Here is a 19,736-nt window from a genome sequence, read left to right as displayed (position 1 = left end):
CTCACTAGCTTTGTGAACTTGGGCAATTAAGTGACTTCTCTCTACTTGCCTAGATGTTCAAATCTGTCATATGGGGGACGGTGACAGACACCTCCCAAGGCTGCCTGAGTCAATGAGATAACTCAGGCACAGACCCACAGCAGCGTGAAACCCGTGTGAAGCAAATGTCCAGTTGACAGCAATTATCCTAGTAACTCTGTTTTCAACCATCTCCACCTTTTATAAAACAGCTTCAAACCACCTCTACTCAAGGACAGATCTAAAGCACCAGATCTAGAATTAAACAGAATTATACACATGCCTCCTTCAACAGGTCACCCCAGGCCTGACCTTGAGACCAGGCTTTTCATGCCTTTTCCTGTCTCCAGCAAAGTGCGGCGTGGTTAATCTCCAAGGCCGTCCCAACCCTAACCGTTACCTCCAAGTGAGCAGGATGCATACTTACTCGTGTTTTTTCTTACAGTGAAACCCTTAATTCCAAAGCATGCAATTGCTACAAAACATAACAGAATCATTCCTTCCACCTATCTGGAAATTACTAGAATGAAAATGTGAGCTTCGTACACAAGCAAACACCCCAGAGCCAACTGAGGCAGGATAAGGGCAGAGGCAGGGGCACTTGGGATGGGGGTTTGGGCTGAAAACCTGACCTACCTAAGGGCACGGTGACAATGACGTGGTGCGCCGGGAACCGGTCTCCATCCTCACACTCTACAGACACTGGAAAGGTCTCCCCGGGAAAGGCTGCCTCCTGGAAGGACCCGTTCCAGTGGATGGTCTTCACAGGCTTCTCAAAAACTACGGTGTTCTCTGGCAGGGAGGCCATCATGCAGTTTGTGAGCCCTTGGTAGCCCCTAGGAAGACGGAAGCGCTGGTTTTGTAGAGGCCCAGTCCCTGGAAGGGCAGGACTGGTGGAAATACGTGGTACGAGTTCCCACCCGCATCAAAGGTAGCTGCGGGGAGCTCTCCATTGCTCAGGGCCAGCATGGAGGGCAGCTCCACTCTGTGGTTTTCCACCTCAAGGATGCTCATACCTGCCCTCCAGGCTGTAAGGGAGGGTTCAGTGGGCACAGAGCTCTCAAGTCAATCTGCCGGAACCAGGGCTTCCTCCTTACCACCACAGAGTTCCTGACTCACAAATGTCCATTGCCTGGCCAGGAGCCTTGGAGCCAACACCAGGGGTGACGGGACAGCCCGAGGAGGGTCTCACCTGCACCTGGTACCTGGCAGCCACCCTGCCACAGGGAGAGGGCCTGTGTGGCCCTCTCTGCAGTCGAAGCCCCTCATAAATACAGGAGCAAGAGAAGTCTTTCCTTCTTCTTCTTTTTTTTTCCTTTGAGATGGAGTCTCACTCTGTCACCCAGGTTGGAGTGCAATGGAGCAGTCTTGACTCACTGCAACCTCCACCTCCCAGGTTCAAGCAATTCTCCTGCCTCAGCCTCCCGAGTAGCTGGGATTACAGGCACGCACCACCACGCCCGGCTAATTTTTGTATTTTTAGTAGAGATGGGGTTTCACCATGTTGGCCAGGGTGTTCTTGAACTCCTGACCTCATGATCCACCTGCTTCAGCCTCCCAAAGTGCTGGGATTACAGGCGTGAGCCACCGCGCCCAGCCTTACCTTTCCTTCTTTTAAACACTCTCTCTCAGAAATAATTTTTTTGGCTTAAATGAGCAAAACTAGGGAAAGAAGCAACCAGTCTGTCTGAATGGGGAGGACAAATGGTCTCCTGTCCCTCCCATACCCAAGCAAGAGCGGAGCCCGGCCAGCCCTGGGGCCCTGGGGAGCCTGGTGGGAGGACTGGCGGGGCAGGGGCTCAGGCACGCACTTAGAAAAGGTGCAGTCCAGCCCCGGCAGCACGGTGTACTCCCCAAAGGGTGCAAGGGCCACCAGGTCCATGCTGTGGGTGCCGCTCACACAGCATTCCAGGTTGAAGAAGGAGTTCAGGATGGCCAGCTTCAGCTTCCTGGTCTCCTCATCCTCTGTCCAGCCGGCCACGTGCTGGCCAATCTCCTTCTTAAGGTACTCTCCAACGCTGGGCACCGGGGTCTCTGCAGCGTGCAGGAACTCCCGGGTCTGGTCTATCAGGCCGTAGAACAGAGTCGCCATCTCCGCCACCAGCTGGAGGCTCACGCGGGCCCCGGAGCTGGCGTAGCTCACGGAGGGCAGGCCCACGTGACCCCCGGTCTCCACCAGCTGGTTCTCCTCCGACAGCTCCTTCTCCCCCAGCAGCCCGTACTCAGCAGCCAGCTGGAAGATGGGGTTACCCCGGGAGGGCCCATGGATCCAGTGCGCGCCCACCTCCACCACGCCACCTGCGAGGGGACAGCAGATGCCACCTGGAGGTCCCTTTCCCAGAACGGTCACCCCGAGCACTTCTCCTGGGCCACGCCCACCTGGCCTTCCCAAGGAGGATGTAACCACACTGTCCCCAAGGGCCCTGTGGTCCCCAAGGGCAGGGCCCTGTCAGACCCAGTTTAAGGGGAGCACCTGGGCAGGAGGGCACTTGTCGGGCGGTGTGGACCAGAGGGAGGGGTGCAGGGTGGGCGTACCCCGGGGCTGGGGGGGCCCCCGTGGGGCAGAACCAGGGCGGCCTTGTGGAGCCGTAGGTCGCCTTCCCTGACCGGCGCCCTCCTGACTAACTCTGAGCCCTGAGTTTCTGGGCGGTGAACTCTGGCGGATTAAGCGAGCGGGGATTCCCTCGGCGAGCCCGGTGAGGCGGCCGGGCCGGTCAGCTGCGCGCAGGGCAGGTGGGGGCCGGCGAGTTCGGGCGCAGCCGGTTGGGTTCCGGGAGGGGCTCCGGGAGGGGCTCCGGGAGGGGCTCCGGGAGGGGCTCCGGGAGGGGCGGTTACCGAAGCTGCGCTCCGAGCGGATGCGGCCCCCGGCGCGGGCCGTGGCCTCCAGGACCCGCAGGTGCGGGAAGGCGGAGTGGCCGCAGAGCCTCTGCGCCGCGCCCAGCCCCGCGATGCCGCCGCCCACCACCAGCACCCGGGGTCCGCCCGGGGCCTCCCCGACGCTGCCGGTCGACTCCATCGCGCGGTCCGGGCAGTCCGAGGGCTTCCGAGTAGCCGGGAGGTCTGGAGCTCTCAGAGGAGGCCGGAGGCGGAGCGAGGGGGCGGGGAAGAGCGGAGAAGGGCGGGGAAGGGGCCGGACCTGGCCGGGCCCTACAGTGCGCCTCGGCCTCCGCGAGCCCCCGGACTGGGATCGGGTATCAGAGGGAAGCACCCCGCGTGGGAGGGCCCGCGAGCCCGCGAGGACAGGCGTCAGGAAGCGTCTCGCGCTGCCGGGCGGTGCGCGCGAGCGTCCCCACGGTGGGAGAAGCCGGCCGGCCGGGCGGGCCAGTGTCTCCTCCAAGGGAGACGAGGGCACAGCGAGCGCTTCCCCCAGGGACCCGCGTCGAGTGCGAGGGCGCAGTGGGTCTGGGGGTGCCACGGTGTCAGGGGTGGGACCTGGGAGAGCTTAACGCGTCCGGAAGGGGCTGTGAAAGCCTCCAGCATCGCCAGCGAGCCGTCAGTTCGCGTGTGCGCGCGCCTGCGTGTGCGTGTGTGGTCACAGGTCTGCAGGGACACAGGACCAAAGTACAAAGTACACTCTCAAAGTACAAAGTTCAGAAGCCGAGGGCAAGTGCAGAAACGTCTCTCGCCTGGGGAAGTTAGGCGCACACCCAGGCACGCCTGTATTTCTGGAGAATTCCCCCCCGTGCAGGCGGCTGCGTTTTCTACTGCATCGCAATCCGCGGGGGTTGAAAACGCTCCTGCCCTGTTTGCAGGCGCGTCCCCGCCTCCTGAGCCCCTGTCCTCTGCGGAGGGGCCGCGCGCTCCAGTTTGCCAGTGTGAGCTTTACCCTTCGCTCTCGGCGTGGGCCTCCTGAGCCGTGTCTTACTTTCCTTTGATTCCTTCTCGTCCCAGCTGGAGAAAAGGCTCCCGGGAGGGTGACCTGGTGTCGCTGGATTCCACTCCCCATCACTCCCTAGCCAACCCCGCGAGCTGAGCTCCAGGCAGGGAGAGGGGCGGGTGCCTGGGCGGTGGCGGGCAGGGGTCGAGCGTCCTCTGTCCGTCAGGGGCCCCCAGCGCCAGGAGGCGACGCCGGATGCAGTGGCCATCTCCTCCTGCCTCCAGGCCATGGGGAACCCATAGCGGATCCCGGGTCAGCAGGGCCAGCTCTCCACCAAGCTGACCCACCCGACATGCCAGGACTAAGAAAAGAAGGGCTGCCCCACCCCCATAGTCAGATGGCAGGTGTTTGGGGTGCAGCCCCCGCCACTAGTGTCACCTGTTCTGCCTGAGCAGGTCTCTCTCTTACTCCCTGCTCTTGGGCCTGAAGCAGAGCCGCTGGCTCAGTGGGGCGCTCCATTCTGAGGTCCCTGGCATGCACCACGGAAGCCCAGCGGGACCACCCACCCACCTGCCCCAGCTCCCCAGCGGAGGTCCTGAGATGGCAGATTAAATACTCTGGGGTCCTGAATTCCACAGATGAACTGGGTCCCCCACGGGTATGGCCAAGGGGACGGCCCACTCCCTAGTGGCTCTGTGTGAAATCGAGCTGCCGCTGCTCTGGCTGCAGGGCCCAGGTCACTGCCCAGGCACAGGAGCACATCACCCTGTGCACAGGCTGGGTGGGCACAACTGTGAGGGATGCCACCCCATGCCTCAGGCCTCCTGCACAGGTGTGGGCCTCGCCACTTTGGGTGGACAGGCTACTTTGGCCCCTCAGCCTCTGGGGACTGCTGCCCTGTTTTCAGCACAGTGTCAGACACCATCTGGTCAGCCAGCTCCTCCAGCCCCGAGGCTCCCCTGTGTCCTCATTCTCCTGGGCCGTTACGGTCGGCCAGGGCCCAGCCTTTGCTGGAAGGCCGTCCAGGCTGGGCTCTGGTCAGGCATCGATGTCCCCCAGGCACCTGGCCTCACCTCACATTGGGACAGCCTCTGCAAGATGGAACAGGAAGGGTCTGGCTTTGCCTCTGTCACCTCCTCCCGGTCCATCATGTCCTCCTGGCCAGTCCGTTCCTGGTTCCTGCGGGGAGCCCAGCCCGAAGGGGAACCGAAAGATTCTAACTTAATTCTAGTTCAGCCTCCCGGATCCTCTTGTGGAGTGGCAGGATCCCATAAAAGCTACTTGGCTCAGCAACTTGCTGGCCAAGCCTCCCCACAGCGGTCCACACAGGCCAGAGGTAAACATGCCCATGCCCCACACCCGGAAGACCTGGTGCAAGGAGGGGTGATTGTAGTGACTGAAATGGGAACTCCGGCTTTATGGCACAGAGAGAGAAGACATGGACCCCAAGAGCTGCAGGGTGGGGACAATCGATGCGCTCTTTGTCCCCTAGATGTGGTGCCACAGCCTGAATCCAATAGCACCTGCCGCTGATGCTCTGACCTGGGGCTGGGTTAGTCACCCGTCCCCCTTGCTCTGAAATGGAGAGCGCACGTGACCACGGCCAGTCCTGGACAATCCTGCCATGCCAGAGCCACCAGCTGGAACACACAGACACAACCTCTTTTCCGTCTGACTGGTACGAGGTATGTGCTTCTCCTAGCTCCACAGAGCCTTGGGGGATGCCACCTATGGTGATCAAGGTGGCAACTACCCATGTGGCTTTGACTGAATCAGGCTTGTTCATTTTTTAAAATAGCTTTATTGATATAGACATCATGCTGTAAGACTTCTCCCGTTTAAAGTGTTCAATTCAATGGTGTTCAGTTTAGTTACAGAGTTGTGCCACTGTCACCATCATCCAGTTTAGAACTTTTTTATTTTGTTTTGTTTTGTTTTTTGGGATGGAGTCTTGCTCTGTTGCCCAGGCTGGAGTGCAGTGACACTACCTTGGCTCACTGCAACCTCTGCCTTCCAGGTTCAAGCAATTCTCCTGCCTCAGCCTCCCAAGTAGCTGGGATTACAGGTGCGTGCCACTACGCCCAGCTAATTTTTGTACATTTAGTAGAGACAGAGTTTCACCATGTTGGACCAGGCTGGTCTTGAACACCTGACCTCAGGTGATCCACCTGCCTTGGCCTCCCAAAGTGCTGGGATTACGGCTATGAACCACTGCACCAGGCCCCAAGTTTAGAACATTTTCATCACCCTATAAAGCAAATGGGGATATCCCTTAGCAGTCACCCCATTACCCCCTCCCTCCAGCACCTGGTGACCACTAATCTAGTTTCTGTCTCTGTGGATTTGCCTGTTCTGTACGTTTCATAGAAATTGAATCATTCAATGCACGGCCTTTGTGTCTGGCTTTTTTCACTGAGCATAACATTTTCAAGGCTTGTCCATTTTGTAATGTGTATCAGCGCTTCTTTCTTTTTTACTCCTGAATAGAGTCCATTGTATAGTCTAATACATTCTAATGTATCCATTGTTTGGATATATGACATTTTGTTTATCCATTCATGAGTTGATGGACAATTGGCTTTTTCCCACTTTTTGGCTATCATGAATAATGTTGCTATGAACGTTCATGTCTAAGTTTTTGTGGACATTTGTCATCATTTCTCTGGGGTGTACACCTAAGAGTGGAGTTGCTGTTTGACCTTTTGAGGAAACAACAGACTGTTTTCCAAAGTGACTGCACCATTTTCCATTCCTGCTGGCAGTGTACCAGCGTTCTCCGCTCATGTCCCCCACACCCTGCTGTGACTGTTGGGCTTTTTATTGCAGCCAGCACAGTAGATGTGACGTCGTATCACTGAGGTGTCAGTTTGCATTTCCCTAATGATTCGTGATGCTGAGCTTATCTGACATTGATTATCTTCATTGGAGGAATGTCTGTTCAGTCCTCTCACTATCTTGGTAGTGTCCTTTCAGACATAAAAGTTTTAAATTTTGGTGAAATCCAATTTACATATGTTCTCCCTTTGTTGCTTGTGCTTTTGTGGCTAAATTACTTGATGGAGGACGGGAGCTGCCCGGCCTCCTGGGTCGTTAGAAAGGAAACCTCTTGGCGGGCACGGTGGCCCACTCCTGTAATCCCAGCACTTTGGGAGGCCGAGACCGGTGGATCACTTGAGGTCAGGAGTTCGAGAACAGCCTGGCCAACATGGCAAAACTCCTGACTCTACTAAAAAACTATAAATATTAGCCAGGCATGGTGGTAAGCACCTGTAGTCCCAACTACTCAGGAGGCTGAGGCAGGAGAATTGCTTGAACCCGGGAGGCGCAAGCTACAATGAGCCGGGATGACACCACTGCACTCCAGCCTGGGTGACAGCAAGACAAGAAAGAAAGGAAAGAAGAGAAGGTGAAGGAGAAGGAAGGAAGGAGGGAAGGAAATAAACCTATTTTCTGTTTGAGCCTTTTCATTTTGAGCCTGTCTGTCCCAGAGGTTTAACTACACTAATATAGAGCGTCTTTTAGTAAAGGTTTGTTGTTGATTTGTTTCTACTTACACGAGATGTCTTCATTTTACCCTCAGTCTTGAAATAAAATTTTGGTGCATGTTCATTTTTGGTTTGAATTGAATTATTTTCTTGAACATAGTGAGGCAGGAGAACAGGGTCTGGAGGCCAATTCATGCTGACTCCCTAGAACTAAATCAAATGGAAACACTTCCCCTATGACAGGAAGTGTCCTCTCCATTTACATAGGGCCTACACCAGGTAACCAATGGAAACCTCTACAGGGTATTTAAACCCCCAAAAAAATCTGTAACGGGGCTCTTGAGCCCCTATGCTCAGCCGCTCCCACACTGTGGAGTTATTTTCGTTGTCTTTTCTTGTTTCTTTTTTGAGACAAAGTCTGGCTCTATCGCCCAGGCTGGAGGGCAGTGGTGCAATCTCGGCTCACTGCAACCTCCGCCTCCTGGATTCAAGCAATTCTCCTGCCTCAGCCTCCCGAGTAGCTGAGACCACAGGCGTGCACCACCATGCCCGGCTAATTTTTGTGTTTTTAGTAGAGAGGGGGGTTTCACCATGTTGGCCAGGCTGGTCTCAAACTCCTGACCTCAGGTGATCTGCCCGCCTTGGCCTCCCAAAGTGCTGGGATTACAGGCCTGAGCCACCGCGCCCGGCCACACTTTTGTTTTCCATAAATCTCGCTGTTGTTGCTTCCTTCTTTCCTTGCTTTGTTTGTGCGTTTTGTCCAGTTCTTTGTTCAAGACGTCAAGAACCTGGACACCCTCCACCGGTCACAATAGCCGTTTCGCTTTCCATTCCATTTTATCCAGGGTGGTTTTATCTCCACCCTGGCGTTTGCAGAATCCGGCCAAGTACACAAATGGATGCTCCACAATACTTGTCTAGATATTTAAAAGTTATAAACAAAATAACTTAAATGAATCAAAATTTTATTATTTAAATCTGTTGAAGTCCTGTGTACATGAAAATAAAACTGTTCCCAATGTGGCGTTCAGTGCCCACGCCGCTGCCACCGTGCCTGGCCCTGCGCCTGGGCGCGCTGTGTCTGCTGCTGCAGACGCGGGCGGGCGCGGGGAGGCGGCGCAGAGCCCGGCAGGCGCCGCCGTTGCCTCCGCCTTCGCATCCGCGCGGTCTCCCCGGGGCCAGTTGGGACCCCGAGGGCTGGGGCGGGGGCGCGGGTGACTGTGGTGGGGCCTAGAGGGCGCTGGTCCCAGCCCAGGGCGGGGTCCCGGGGACGCCCCTCGGACTTAGATCCGCGAGCGGCAGCTCGGGCCTGGGGGCGGGGCCTGGAGGAGAGCGCCCCTCCCACTCTGCCCGGGCTGATCTCGCGAGGGCCGCCTGGTCTCGCGGCACTGGCCTGTGGGCGGAGCGAGTCCTGAAAGGCTAGGCGAGAGGGCGGCTCCGCGGGGCCGGGCGAGGAGTCCGGAGCGCCATGGCCACCCTGCGTGTCCTGCTGTCCTGCGTCCGCGGCCCGCTGAGGCCCCCGGTTCGCTGTCCCGCCTGGCGTCCCTTCGCCTCGGGTGAGTGCGCGGTGAGAGCTGGCGGCCCGAATCTCCTCCTGACTCCGACCTGCACGCCCAGACCAGATCCCAGACCGCACCCCCCTCCCACCTGAGCCCGCATCCCCCACCTGACCCCAACCCACACCCCTCTTCCGCCTGACCCTGCACCCTCACCTGACCCCTACCCGCACCCCACTCCGCCTGACCCTGCACCCCCCGACGTGACCGCGCACCCCCCGGCCTGACCCCGCACCCCACTCCGCCTGACCCCGCACCCCCCGGCCTGACCCCGCACCCCTCTTCCGTCCGATCCCGCATCCCCAGGGCCTGACTCCGCACTCTCCTGCTTGACCCGGCACCTACCACCTGACCCCGACCCGCAGCCCCTGCCTGGCTCAGGCCTGCAACACCCCCCTCGCCTAGTGCTGCACCCGCCACCTGACCCGCACCCACAGCCTGACCCAGGCTTAACACTCCACCACCACCCGCCACCCCGCACCGACACCACCCACCTGACCCTGACCCGCATCCCCACCCCCCGCCTGGCTCTGCAGGAGGCCACTGTCACCAGGCCAGGTCCTGCGGGAGGCCCGGCGGCTGGCTGGTACTGCCCCAATGCCAAGACCTCTGGCCAGCTGGGCGCAGGGTGGGGATTGTGAAAATCCCAGGTGTTCCCTCGGCTCTAAGAGCAGGTGTAGCTCCTGTGCAGCAGGCCAGCCCGAGAACAGGACATGCAGGTACATTTTGTCCTGGGTGCCTCCTGTCCAGGGCCACCCCTCAGAGGGTCCCAAGGGAAAAGCTGACACCTCCTCCCCAGCCACAGGGGGCTGCCGTCTTCCTCCCTCGCGGCTCACCCGGGGCCCCACTCATCAGCGGCCATCACCGGCTCTCATATCTGAGGAATCTTGGGCCATGCCTTGGGCTGGGGAAGAACTCTTGCTTCCTCTTCCTCCCTCACCCTGTGTAGCAGTGGACCGCTGAGTTGTGTTGGTTTCAGCCCCAGGCTCTCCTTGGCCTTCGGCTTCTCCACCCTGACAGCAGCCCTTTCCTGGAATCTTGCATGGCAGGCACTGCTGCCAGACACGTCACCTGTGATCTTCCAGTTACCCCTAGAAACCCACAGGATACGGCGGGGCACAGTGGCTCATGCCTATAATCCCAGCACTTTGGGAGGCTGAGGCAGGTGGATCACCTGAGGTCATCGAGACCACCTTGGGCAACATGGTGAAACCCCATGTCTACTAAAACTACAAAAATTAGCCGGGTGTGGTGGTGTGTGACCATAGTCCCAGCTACTCGGGAGGCTGAGGCAGGAGAATCACCTGAACCCTGTAGGCAGAGGTCACAGTGAGCCGAGATTGCACTACTGCACTCCAGCCTGGGCAATAGAGTGAGACTCAGTCTCAAAAAAAAAAAAAAAAAACAAATAAAAGAAACCCACAGTACAGGGACTATGATCCCTGCTTTGCTACTAACAGAGGCAAGCACCCAACACACAGGCTACCTTTGTCTTTTCAGGTTCACCTTCTCACCCCTGGAACGCCATTGTCCTTTGTCTCCTTCCCACCTTGCTGTCCACCCAGCAGCACAGGTCCTGTGCAGCAGGCCAACCCGAGATGTGCCTGCGTCTCCCATTTCCAGGCTGGCCTGCTGCACCGGACCTGTGCCTGATCTTAATGCCGCAGGAACACCCAGGATTTTCACATCCCCCACCCTGCATCCAGTCGGCCAGAGATCTTGGCACTGGCGTGGCACCAAGTGCAAGGAGCTGGCTTACACCCCCTCACCTGTTGGCATTTGTTGAAAGAAGGTGTTTCCTGGTGCCTTGTCTCAGCAGAGTCCAGGGCTGTCTCCAGTGTGGTGTCCTGGGAAGAGCTGACCAAGGCATATCAGGAGAAGGAAAGCGGCCGTGGGCTGTGTTCTGTGCTGGGGATTTTTCTTTTTTTCTTTTTTTTGAGATGGAGTCTCACTCTATCACCCAGGCTGGAGTGCAGTGACATGATCTCAGCTCACTGCAAGCTCCACCTCCCGGGTTCACACCATTCTCCTGCCTCAGCCTCCCGAGTAGCTGGGACTACAGGCACCCGCCACAACACCCAACTAATTTTTTGTATTTTAGGTAGAGACGGCGTTTCACCGTGTTAGCCAGGATGGTCTCGATCTCCTGACCTTGTGATCCGCCTGCTTTGGCCTCCCAAACTGCTGGGATTACAGGCGTGAGCCATCGCGTCCGGCCCGGGGATTTTCTTTAGGACATGTTCAAACACATGTGAAAGCAGAGAGAATGGTACCAAGGCTACCATCTATCCTTGTGGCCGAGAGCTACACCTGGAGCCACTGAGGACTGGGCAGGGAGCCCTCAGAGGGCCTCTTGGGGTCACACTGTATCCACCGATGGGGCCACATGCCTTCCCCCACTCTCCCCAGTTTGATATCTGTGTGAATAGATACCCCTTTTTGCCTTCTTGCTGTAGGTGCTAACTTTGAGTACATCATCGCAGAAAAAAGAGGGAAGAATAACACCGTGGGGTTGATCCAACTGAACCGCCCCAAGGCCCTCAATGCACTTTGCGATGGCCTGATTGACGAGCTCAACCAGGCCCTGAAGATCTTCGAGGAGGACCCAGCTGTGGGGGCCATTGTCCTCACCGGCGGGGATAAGGCCTTTGCAGGTACGCGCGGCAGTGGAGGCCTTTGTGTCTGGGCAGATGTGGGAGGCACGTGTGGCCTTGGGAGAAACCTCCAGACAGACTTGCCCCTCGGTGATGGTGACTGGGGACTCCCTCAAATGTCGAGTGAAGACGGTCCTGGGAACGGCTTGCATGAGCGGCTTTGTGTATGCCGGAGAGCCGCATGTGTTCCACCAGCAAAATAGCTTCTTCAAAGGGGTTTAGGTCCTTGGCAGTCAGGCTTTGTGTGTGTCGAGGGCTTATGCCCTGACGAATATGCCCAGCCTCTGTGGGCGCCTCCCTCGCACCTGCCGCCTGCCCCAGGGCCCCTGTGCCTAACTTCTGTTACAGCATTACAGCGTCCCTACAGCTGTCCACATGGCCTGGTGTCAGCCGTGCCCAGCAACCCCAGTGACTGTGTCTGGTGTGCTCTGAAGCTCCTTGTTGGTCTGGGGGATATAGGACGGGTGGGCTCTCTGCTCTCTGGTAACCGGAACCTCCTTTCCACTCCTGCTAGCTGGAGCTGATATCAAGGAAATGCAGAACCTGAGTTTCCAGGACTGTTACTCCAGCAAGTTCTTGAAGCACTGGGACCACCTCACCCAGATCAAGAAGCCAGTCATCGCTGCTGTCAATGGCTATGCCGTGAGTGTTGCTGCCAAGAGTCTCCTCTCGTGGTTGAAGGAACTGTGCTGTGCATACACAGCGTAACAGATTTTTATTTTGAAGAGGCCTTTAGTTCCCAGGCCAGCAGCCTCCTTTCCTGCCTCATGGTGCTAAAGAGCCGGGAACTGTGTGGAGAGGACACGTCCTGGCAACTGCTTTTTTCATGGCTGTTCACCTGACAGCTTCTCCCCAGCAAGCTTCTCTTCCAGGGCAGGGGAAGAGAGTTGTTGGCTTTGGCTACATCTATAAACTAGTTTCTTTTGCTCCTTTTAAAAGTTCTGTGTCCTGGGACTGTTTGAAGTGCTGAGACTCATCTTGGCCTATAGGGAAGCAATGTGATCATTTCATGACGCTCCCTTCCGCGTAAGCCAGGGGTCTGCGGATTGTGATCATTTCATGACGCTCCCTTCCGCGTAAGCCAGGGGTCTGCGGATTGTGATCATTTCATGACGCTCCCTTCCGCGTAAGCCAGGGGTCTGCGGATTGTGATCATTTCATGACGCTCCCTTCCGCGTAAGCCAGGGGTCTGCGGATTGTGATCATTTCATGACGCTCCCTTCCGCGTAAGCCAGGGGTCTGCGGATTGTGATCATTTCATGACGCTCCCTTCCGCGTAAGCCAGGGGTCTGCGGATTGTGATCATTTCATGACGCTCCCTTCCGCGTAAGCCAGGGGTCTGCGGATGGAGTTTTCTCGGCACAGCCACACCCGCCTGTGCACCTAGCCTCTGTGGCTGCATTTCAGCCACAGCAGCAGAGTTGAGTCGGACAGCAGAGCCTGTAAGACCCTCATGGCCCTTTACAGAATGTTTGCCACCCCTGGTAAACAGCATCAACCATCTGTAGTTAACTTATCATAACAATTATCTAGTTTGGTGCCACTATGTTAGTCTTTGTCATACCCCCAACACTGTTTCTTTTAAATGGAAAATTTGAATAAGCAAGCAGAGCGATTTCTGACTGGGTTCTCCTGGTAAGACTCTCCTGATGCCAAATGTTTTACAGTTTGGCGGGGGCTGTGAGCTTGCCATGATGTGTGATATCATCTATGCCGGTGAGAAGGCCCAGTTTGCACAGCCGGAGATCTTAATAGGAACCATCCCAGGTAAAGAGTGACACTGTCTGTGGCATAGATGCCTTAGGTAATTACTCAAAATCTGCCTGTGTTTCAGGGCCCACAGCTCATATCTGACCAGAGGCCCTGGATGGACAGCCCCATGGCTGGTCAGTGGTCCCTCTGTGGACAGCCACGGAGGCTAGAGTGGTTGTGGTTGTGACAGAGCTTGGGGGGGGCCTCAGAGTCCTGGGACTGTGGCTCCTGTGACTGTGCCCAGGTCCCACATCTGATGGTGTTGGGAGAGGCTGGTCCTGGGTAACACTGGCTTCTAACCATGACAGTTCTTGCTTGTGATTCGTGTCCATGGCAGAGAGAGAACCTTATGGTGACCCTGGGTGGCACTGGGAGCTCTGCCCACTGCCATCTCACTGGCCGTGGAGGTCACATGGCCTGAGTTCAGGGTGGGGAGTCAGACCCCCGACCCAGGCCCATGAGAAGGGCCTGGGCTCTTGGCAAAGAGCAACACCCTCTAACCCCAGGGTCCTCCTGGTAGGAAGGGTGGGCCCAGGCCGAACAGCCAGGAGGGAGCTGAGACCCTGAGGGGAGCAGCTGCACTCAGGGCGCCCTTCGCTGCCCTCTGAATTTGACCAGGCCGATTCTGAGGCCTTGAGCTGTGAGCTTGGCGCGTTTGTTCAGGGTCTGATCCCTAGAACAGCTGCTACTGTAAGGGACCAGTGCCTGGGGTCAGGGAGGCCTATAAGCTTCTAATATGTTGACCACAGAGGCTGGGGAGGGCCCCACAGATCCACCACCTCGATCCAGTGTCAGGGTGTTGGGGGAGTGTAGGGTCCAGCCCTACGGGGCTTAGCGGGTGTTCTCCCCGTGTGCGGAGACGAGAGATTGTAAGAAATAAAGACACAAGACAAAGAGATAAAGAAAAAGCAGCTGGGCCCGGGGGACCACTACCATCAAGAGGTGGAGACCGGTAGTGGCCCCGAATGGCTGGGCGCGCTGATATTTATTGCATACAGGACAAGGGGGCAGGGTAAGGAGGGTGAATCTTCTAAGTGATTGACAAGGTGAAGGAAGTCATGTGATCACAGGACAGGGGGTCCTTCCCTCTTAGGTAGCCGAAGCAGAAAGGGAAGGCAGCAAATGTCAGTGTTTTCTTCTCTGCACTTATAAGAAAGACCAAAGACTTTAAGACTTTCACTATTTCTTCCGCTATCTGCTACGAACTTCAAAGAGGATCCAGGAGTACGGGAGGAGCATGAAAGTGGACAAGGAGTGTGATCATTGAAGCACCACAGGGAGGGGGTTAGGCCTCCGGATGACTGCGGGCAGGCCTGGATAACATCCCGCCTCCCACAAGAAGCTGGTGGAGCAGAGCGTTCCCTGACTCCTCCAACGAAAGAAGACTCCCTTTCGCGGTCTGCTAAGTAACGGGTGCCTTCCCAGACACTGGCGTTACCGCTTGACCAAGGAGCCCTCAAGCGGCCCTTATGCAGGTGTGACAGAGGGCTCACGTCTTGCCTTCTAGGTCTCCTCACCGTGTCCCTTCAGCACCTGACCCTATACCCGCCGGTTATTCCCAGGTTATATAGTAATGGAACAAAGAGTAATATAAAAGCTAATGATTAATAATGTTTATAATAATGATTGATAATTGTCCATGATCATCTCTATATCTAATTTGTATTATGACTATTGTTATTCTAACTATTTTCTTTATTATACCAAAACAGTTTTTGCCTTCAGTCTCTTGCCTCAGCACCTAGGTAATCCTTTGCCCACAGGGGAGCACCAGATGTGGGGCCTGAGCTTGAAAAGGGGCTGCTGCCCCTGATGTTCCTGGGCTCTTGTGCTGCCCGGCCTCTGACCCCTGGACCTTGTCTCAGGGCCTATCTTAAGCCCCTTGGAACTTGCTGGCTGCACAGCTGTGATGTCTTCTTGGGTTCACTCATCACAGTGCCAGCCATGACCAGCTCCTCCCCGCAGGTGCGGGTGGCACCCAGAGACTCACCCGTACTGTTGGGAAGTCGCTGGCGATGGAGATGGTCCTCACCGGTGACCGGATCTCAGCCCAGGATGCCAAGCAAGCAGGTATGGGTTGGGGCTACCCGCAAAAGCCACATGGAAACCCGGGGCAGCATCCAGGTGTCCCCCTCGTGGGAGCCCCACAGAAACCCAGAGCTGCATCCACGTGTCCCCCTCGCGGGAGCCCCACAGAAACCCGGGGCGGCATCCAGGTGTCCCCCTTGCGGGAGCCCCACGGAAACCCCGGGCGGCATCCAGGCGTCCCCCTCGCGGGAGCCCCACGGAAACCCCGGGCAGCATCCAGGCGTCCCCCTCGCGGGAGCCCCACGGAAACCCCGGGCGGCATCCAGGTGCCCCCACGGTGGTTGCATGAGCTTTTGGGTCCTGAGGACCTGGGAGAAGACTGACTGCCTTTTGTTTATACATTTTGAAGTACTGTATGTACGGAAGTGGAACCACACGTAAGTATCTGGTACAGAATCACAGCCCAGCAATTGTGTCCCCAAAATCCAGTGTAAGCAACAGGCACCTCCAGGCCTCAGTGGCCGGTCCCCCCACTGCCCTGTTGGTGATCATGGTCCCCGTGTCTGGCTGCCTCTGCCGTTGGAGCTGTGGACAGCCTGGCCCACATGTCTGAGAGCACAGTGACCGCAGTACCAAGAGCACTCAGCACTGGGGAAGGGGCACGGGAGGCACTTCCTGTGTGGAAGCTGCCCTTGCTTAGCGTCCAGAGGCTGGGGTGCTCCAGCCACGCTGCTCTCCAGCGGCCACTCACTCGAGAAGGAATAAACAAATGCTGTTTCTGCACATCACTCACCGACTTTCTTGTGTTTCAGGTCTTGTAAGCAAGATTTGTCCTGTTGAGACACTGGTGGAAGAAGCCATCCAGTGTGCAGAAAAAATTGCCAGCAATTCTAAAATTATAGCAGCGATGGCCAAAGAATCAGTGAATGCAGGTAGGGGATCCTGCCAGGAAGAGAAACTGGAGAGGCCTCCGTGGCTGTCAGTATTTCTGAGCAGCAGCTTCCTGGCTCCAAATGAATACGCCTTAAGCCGTCCTGAGCAGAAATGGTTCTCAGTGTCTCAGTTCTGCTGTCTGTAGAGTTGTGGTTTCTGGTCACGCACTCAGGAACTCCGCTGAGATGTTCCCAGCTCCGCTTTGTACCAGGGCCCAAGAACTGAGCCAGGCCTGGGAGGTGAGGGCAGTACAGAGCTGGCCATGGCAGGGAAAGGCTGAGAAGGGAGCAGAGGTCCCAAAAGTAAAATGGTCTCGCCCATGGGGAGGCTCGGTTCACCTCCCGGGACCTGGGGTTGGTGGCTGCACGTGTGCCTGGCAGGTGGCTACGCAGAGGCTTGCAGGCCAACGCCACGCTGTTCATTCTTGGCCTGGATCCTTTTAGTTCTCCCTGTGCCAGGGAAGTGGATCTGAACCTCCCCCTCCTCAGAAATGCTCGAGTTTTAATGTCACAATTTATTCTCAGCATATGGAATGAGGTGGTTGTTAGCTGGTTGAGTCCGGACAGGTATGGGTGGCCCCAGGCAGGTCCCCTAACCTCTCTGAGTGCGTTTATCTCGAGGGTGTGGCCATCCCCCGGGCTTGTCGTTGGTTTGAGGCAGGATACAGTGAGGAGAGCATTTTGAAAGAAAGGAGGCTGCTGTCGCCAGAGGCGTTTGGCAAGGTCGTGCTCCCCTCGGAGAGGATGCTGGCACCAGCCCTGGAACCACAGCGCCTGCCTCCATCTGCGCACCCGGATCTGCTCTGCTTGGCCTCGTGCAAAGAAGGGGCCTGGAATGAGCAGAGCCAAAGGCGTTCTTGGTGTCAGCCGCTCCCAGCTCTGGCTCCCGTGCTGTCCTTCCTGGTTTTCATCCTTGGTTATTTTTCTCTGTTTGCAGCCCCATTGCTGCCTCACAGCCTCTCCTCAAGGGCACAGTTTGCCATCTCACCTTTCATCCAGTTCCTCTCCCTTCTTGGGGCCCTGGGCCACCTGAGCGTGACGTTTGGGGGCCATAGGAGAGCTGTTGGTTCTGCCAGGTCTCCGCTGGGGCAGTGCCTTCGAGAAGGGCAGCACCATGGAAGCCTGCGCAGGGCCGGGCCGCGTCGAAAGCACAGTTGTGCGTGGGTCAGTGAGGAGGGCTTCCTGTCACCGTGCAGGAAAAGTTCTGCATGTAATATCTCCGTTCATAACTCTGGGACTTTGTTTTTCAGCTTTTGAAATGACATTAACAGAAGGAAGTAAGTTGGAGAAGAAACTCTTTTATTCAACCTTTGCCACCGTGAGTAAACTGTTCAACCGGAGAATCAAGCAAATTCCAGTCACACAAGTTGCTGGGAATTTCCTTTTAAATTTTATCATTAAGTATCGTTTCTTTCTGGTCAGAACTGCCAGCCTCACCTTTAACGGGATCAGATTTGTTCTATCAGTGGGTCTTGATGTTAGGAAAAAAGTAGAGCATGTGGAAGGTCAAAAGTACAGAAACCTTACAGGGGTTTTTCTTGTTTTTCCTGTTATGTGAGGTCTATGAATTGCACCCTCAAGCAGCTCCTTTATTGAAAATGCAGTTTCAGCTGGGCGGGGGTCGAGCATCGGTAGCCCCAGCTTCCTGGGAGGCTGAGGCGGGTCGTTCGAGTCCAACTGGGCAGCAAAGCAAGACCCCATCTCAAAAAAAAGACTTTTTTAAAAAATGAGGCCGGGCGCAGTGGCTCACGCCTGTAATCCCAGCACTTTGGGAGGCTGAGGCGGGTGGATTGCCTGAGCTCAGGAGTTCGAAACCAGCCTGGGCAACATGGCGAAACCTGTCTCTACTAAAAATCCAAAATATTAGCCAGGTGTGGTGTCAGGTGCCTGTAATCCCAGCTACTCTGGAGGTTGAGGCAGGAGAATCGCTTGAACCCAGAGGCGGAGGTTACAGTGAGCCGAGATCACACCACTGCACTCCAGCCTGGGCAACAGAGTGAGACTGTCTGAAAAAAAAAATGTAATTCATTTTACCCATGATTTTTTTAGATCATTCCAATTATTTGGAATAGGCTCAAATGTATTCTAATAAGATAAGCTGAAGCTTTAGAGCAATATTTTATAAGATTTCTGCTAGTAACTTAAAGTAATTCCTCTAATTACCATCATAATTTTTATTTTTTTCCCTTTGAGGCAGAGTCTTGCTCTGTCGTCCAGGCTGGAGTGCAGCGGTGAGATCTCAGCTCATTGCAGCCTCTGCCTCCTGGGTTCAAGTGATTCTCCTGCTTCAGCCTCCCAAGTAGCTGTGATTACAGGTGCCCGCCACCACACCTGGATAATTTTTGTATTTTTAGTAGAGGCAGAGTTTCACCATGTTGGCCAGGCTGGTCTTGAACTCCTGACCTCAAGTGATCTGCCTGCCTCGGCCTCCCACAGTGCTGGGATTATAGGCATGAGCCACTGCACCTGGCCAGATTACCATTTTAATTCATGTCTTTCACTGGGAGAAAGTCATACTTCGGTGTTTTCATTGTTCTATAAAATTAAAAGTGGTTTGGGCACCTGAGGAAGGGGTACAGATGCATGTGTGTGTGTGCACGCATACCTGGGGACACACGTGCACACAGTGTAAGAAAAGCAGATGCAGAGTTGAGTTCTCATGTCCTACTATGTCCTACTCCAACACAGAGTAGCCCCTGATACAGGTCACCCATCATCCAGTTGATGACTTGGTGAGTGACCAAGATGGGTGCATCTGAGGCTCTTTAGATGTGAGCTTGTTGGACATACACAGTGGCTCCTGAATGACTGTCACCTAGACTGGTAGAGAGAGGCGGTGAAAATCCCCTCGCCCAGGCCCAGCTCTGATTGGGCAGGTGTTCCTGCTGCTGAGTTCCCTCCCCAGCCCCCTGGGCCCCTGTGAGCATGAGGAGTGAGGCAGGGCCAGGGAGACACGGGCGGACATTGGCATCAGGCTCTGTGAGGAGACTGCGTGTCCAGCTCTGTTTCTGTTCCTTTTCCTACCAGAATGACCGGAAAGAAGGGATGACCGCATTTGTGGAAAAGAGAAAGGCCAACTTCAAAGACCAGTGAGAACCAGCTGCCCCTGCCTCACACCTCTGCTTGGAGAGGACAAGTGCAGCCTGTCAGTTTTAGAAGCAAGTAAATCATCCTCTTTTCAAGAGCAGTGTCCGTGGTGTGCAGTTTCTCTCCAATTGCTGCGTGGTCATGGCCCGACCTCACGGCATGACAGCCTTCTTCACCCAGCCTGTGAGGGTCCGTGTTTGTGTCCTGACTGGAGCACCTTCTTCTAAATCTAAGATTCTGCTGAGGAGCCCCCACTGGTCCCTCTGGGCATGCTGTGCTCAGAAGGAAAGCAGGGCCTGCAGGTCCTTGTGTCCCTGCTGCTGAAGAATGGGGCTGCTCTGAGGGAAACGCTGTCTGCTGCCTTCACACAGATGCTCTGCTGATTAAAGTGATAGCGATTCAGATTA

The 19,736-nt window shown here is 56.0% G+C and overlaps 2 protein-coding genes across 8 annotated transcripts in view; one reads left to right on the top strand and one right to left on the bottom strand.

Moving 5' to 3' along the window:
- The window catches only part of PAOX (polyamine oxidase), a 20,536-nt gene extending 9,199 nt beyond the window's left edge, over window positions 1-11,337 (bottom strand). Inside the window, exons 1-4 of one of the 6 annotated variants that reach the window (XM_054523109.2) lie at window positions 11,028-11,337; window positions 10,646-10,841; window positions 1,830-2,316; window positions 655-854 (exon numbers count right to left, since the gene is read on the bottom strand). In XM_054523109.2, the coding sequence (XP_054379084.1) occupies window positions 655-854; window positions 1,830-2,316; window positions 10,646-10,655 (697 nt within the window). In that variant the 5' untranslated portion in view covers window positions 10,656-10,841; window positions 11,028-11,337. Of the gene's footprint in view, window positions 1-654; window positions 855-1,829; window positions 2,317-2,553; window positions 3,239-10,645; window positions 10,842-11,027 lie in introns of those variants that run through there. The other 5 variants (XM_002821302.5, XM_024254320.2, XM_054523107.2 and 2 more) reach the window with 5 other exon arrangements.
- Window positions 8,277-19,736, top strand: ECHS1 (enoyl-CoA hydratase, short chain 1). Of its 2 annotated transcripts, none has more exons than XM_063727140.1 (8): window positions 8,277-8,876; window positions 11,333-11,530; window positions 12,045-12,172; window positions 13,198-13,297; window positions 15,248-15,352; window positions 16,123-16,242; window positions 17,493-17,560; window positions 18,440-19,236. In XM_063727140.1, the coding sequence occupies exons 1-8, from the start codon at window positions 8,789-8,791 to the stop codon at window positions 18,806-18,808; spliced, it is 1,176 nt and encodes a 391-aa protein (XP_063583210.1). In that variant the 5' UTR covers window positions 8,277-8,788; the 3' UTR covers window positions 18,809-19,236.

This window comes from Pongo abelii, chromosome 8 (genome assembly GCF_028885655.2).
Source record: "Pongo abelii isolate AG06213 chromosome 8, NHGRI_mPonAbe1-v2.0_pri, whole genome shotgun sequence".
NCBI classification, from domain to species: domain Eukaryota; kingdom Metazoa; phylum Chordata; class Mammalia; order Primates; family Hominidae; genus Pongo; species Pongo abelii.
Note: the sequence above shows the minus strand (reverse complement) of the source record. Positions and strands in the feature narration are given on the sequence as shown.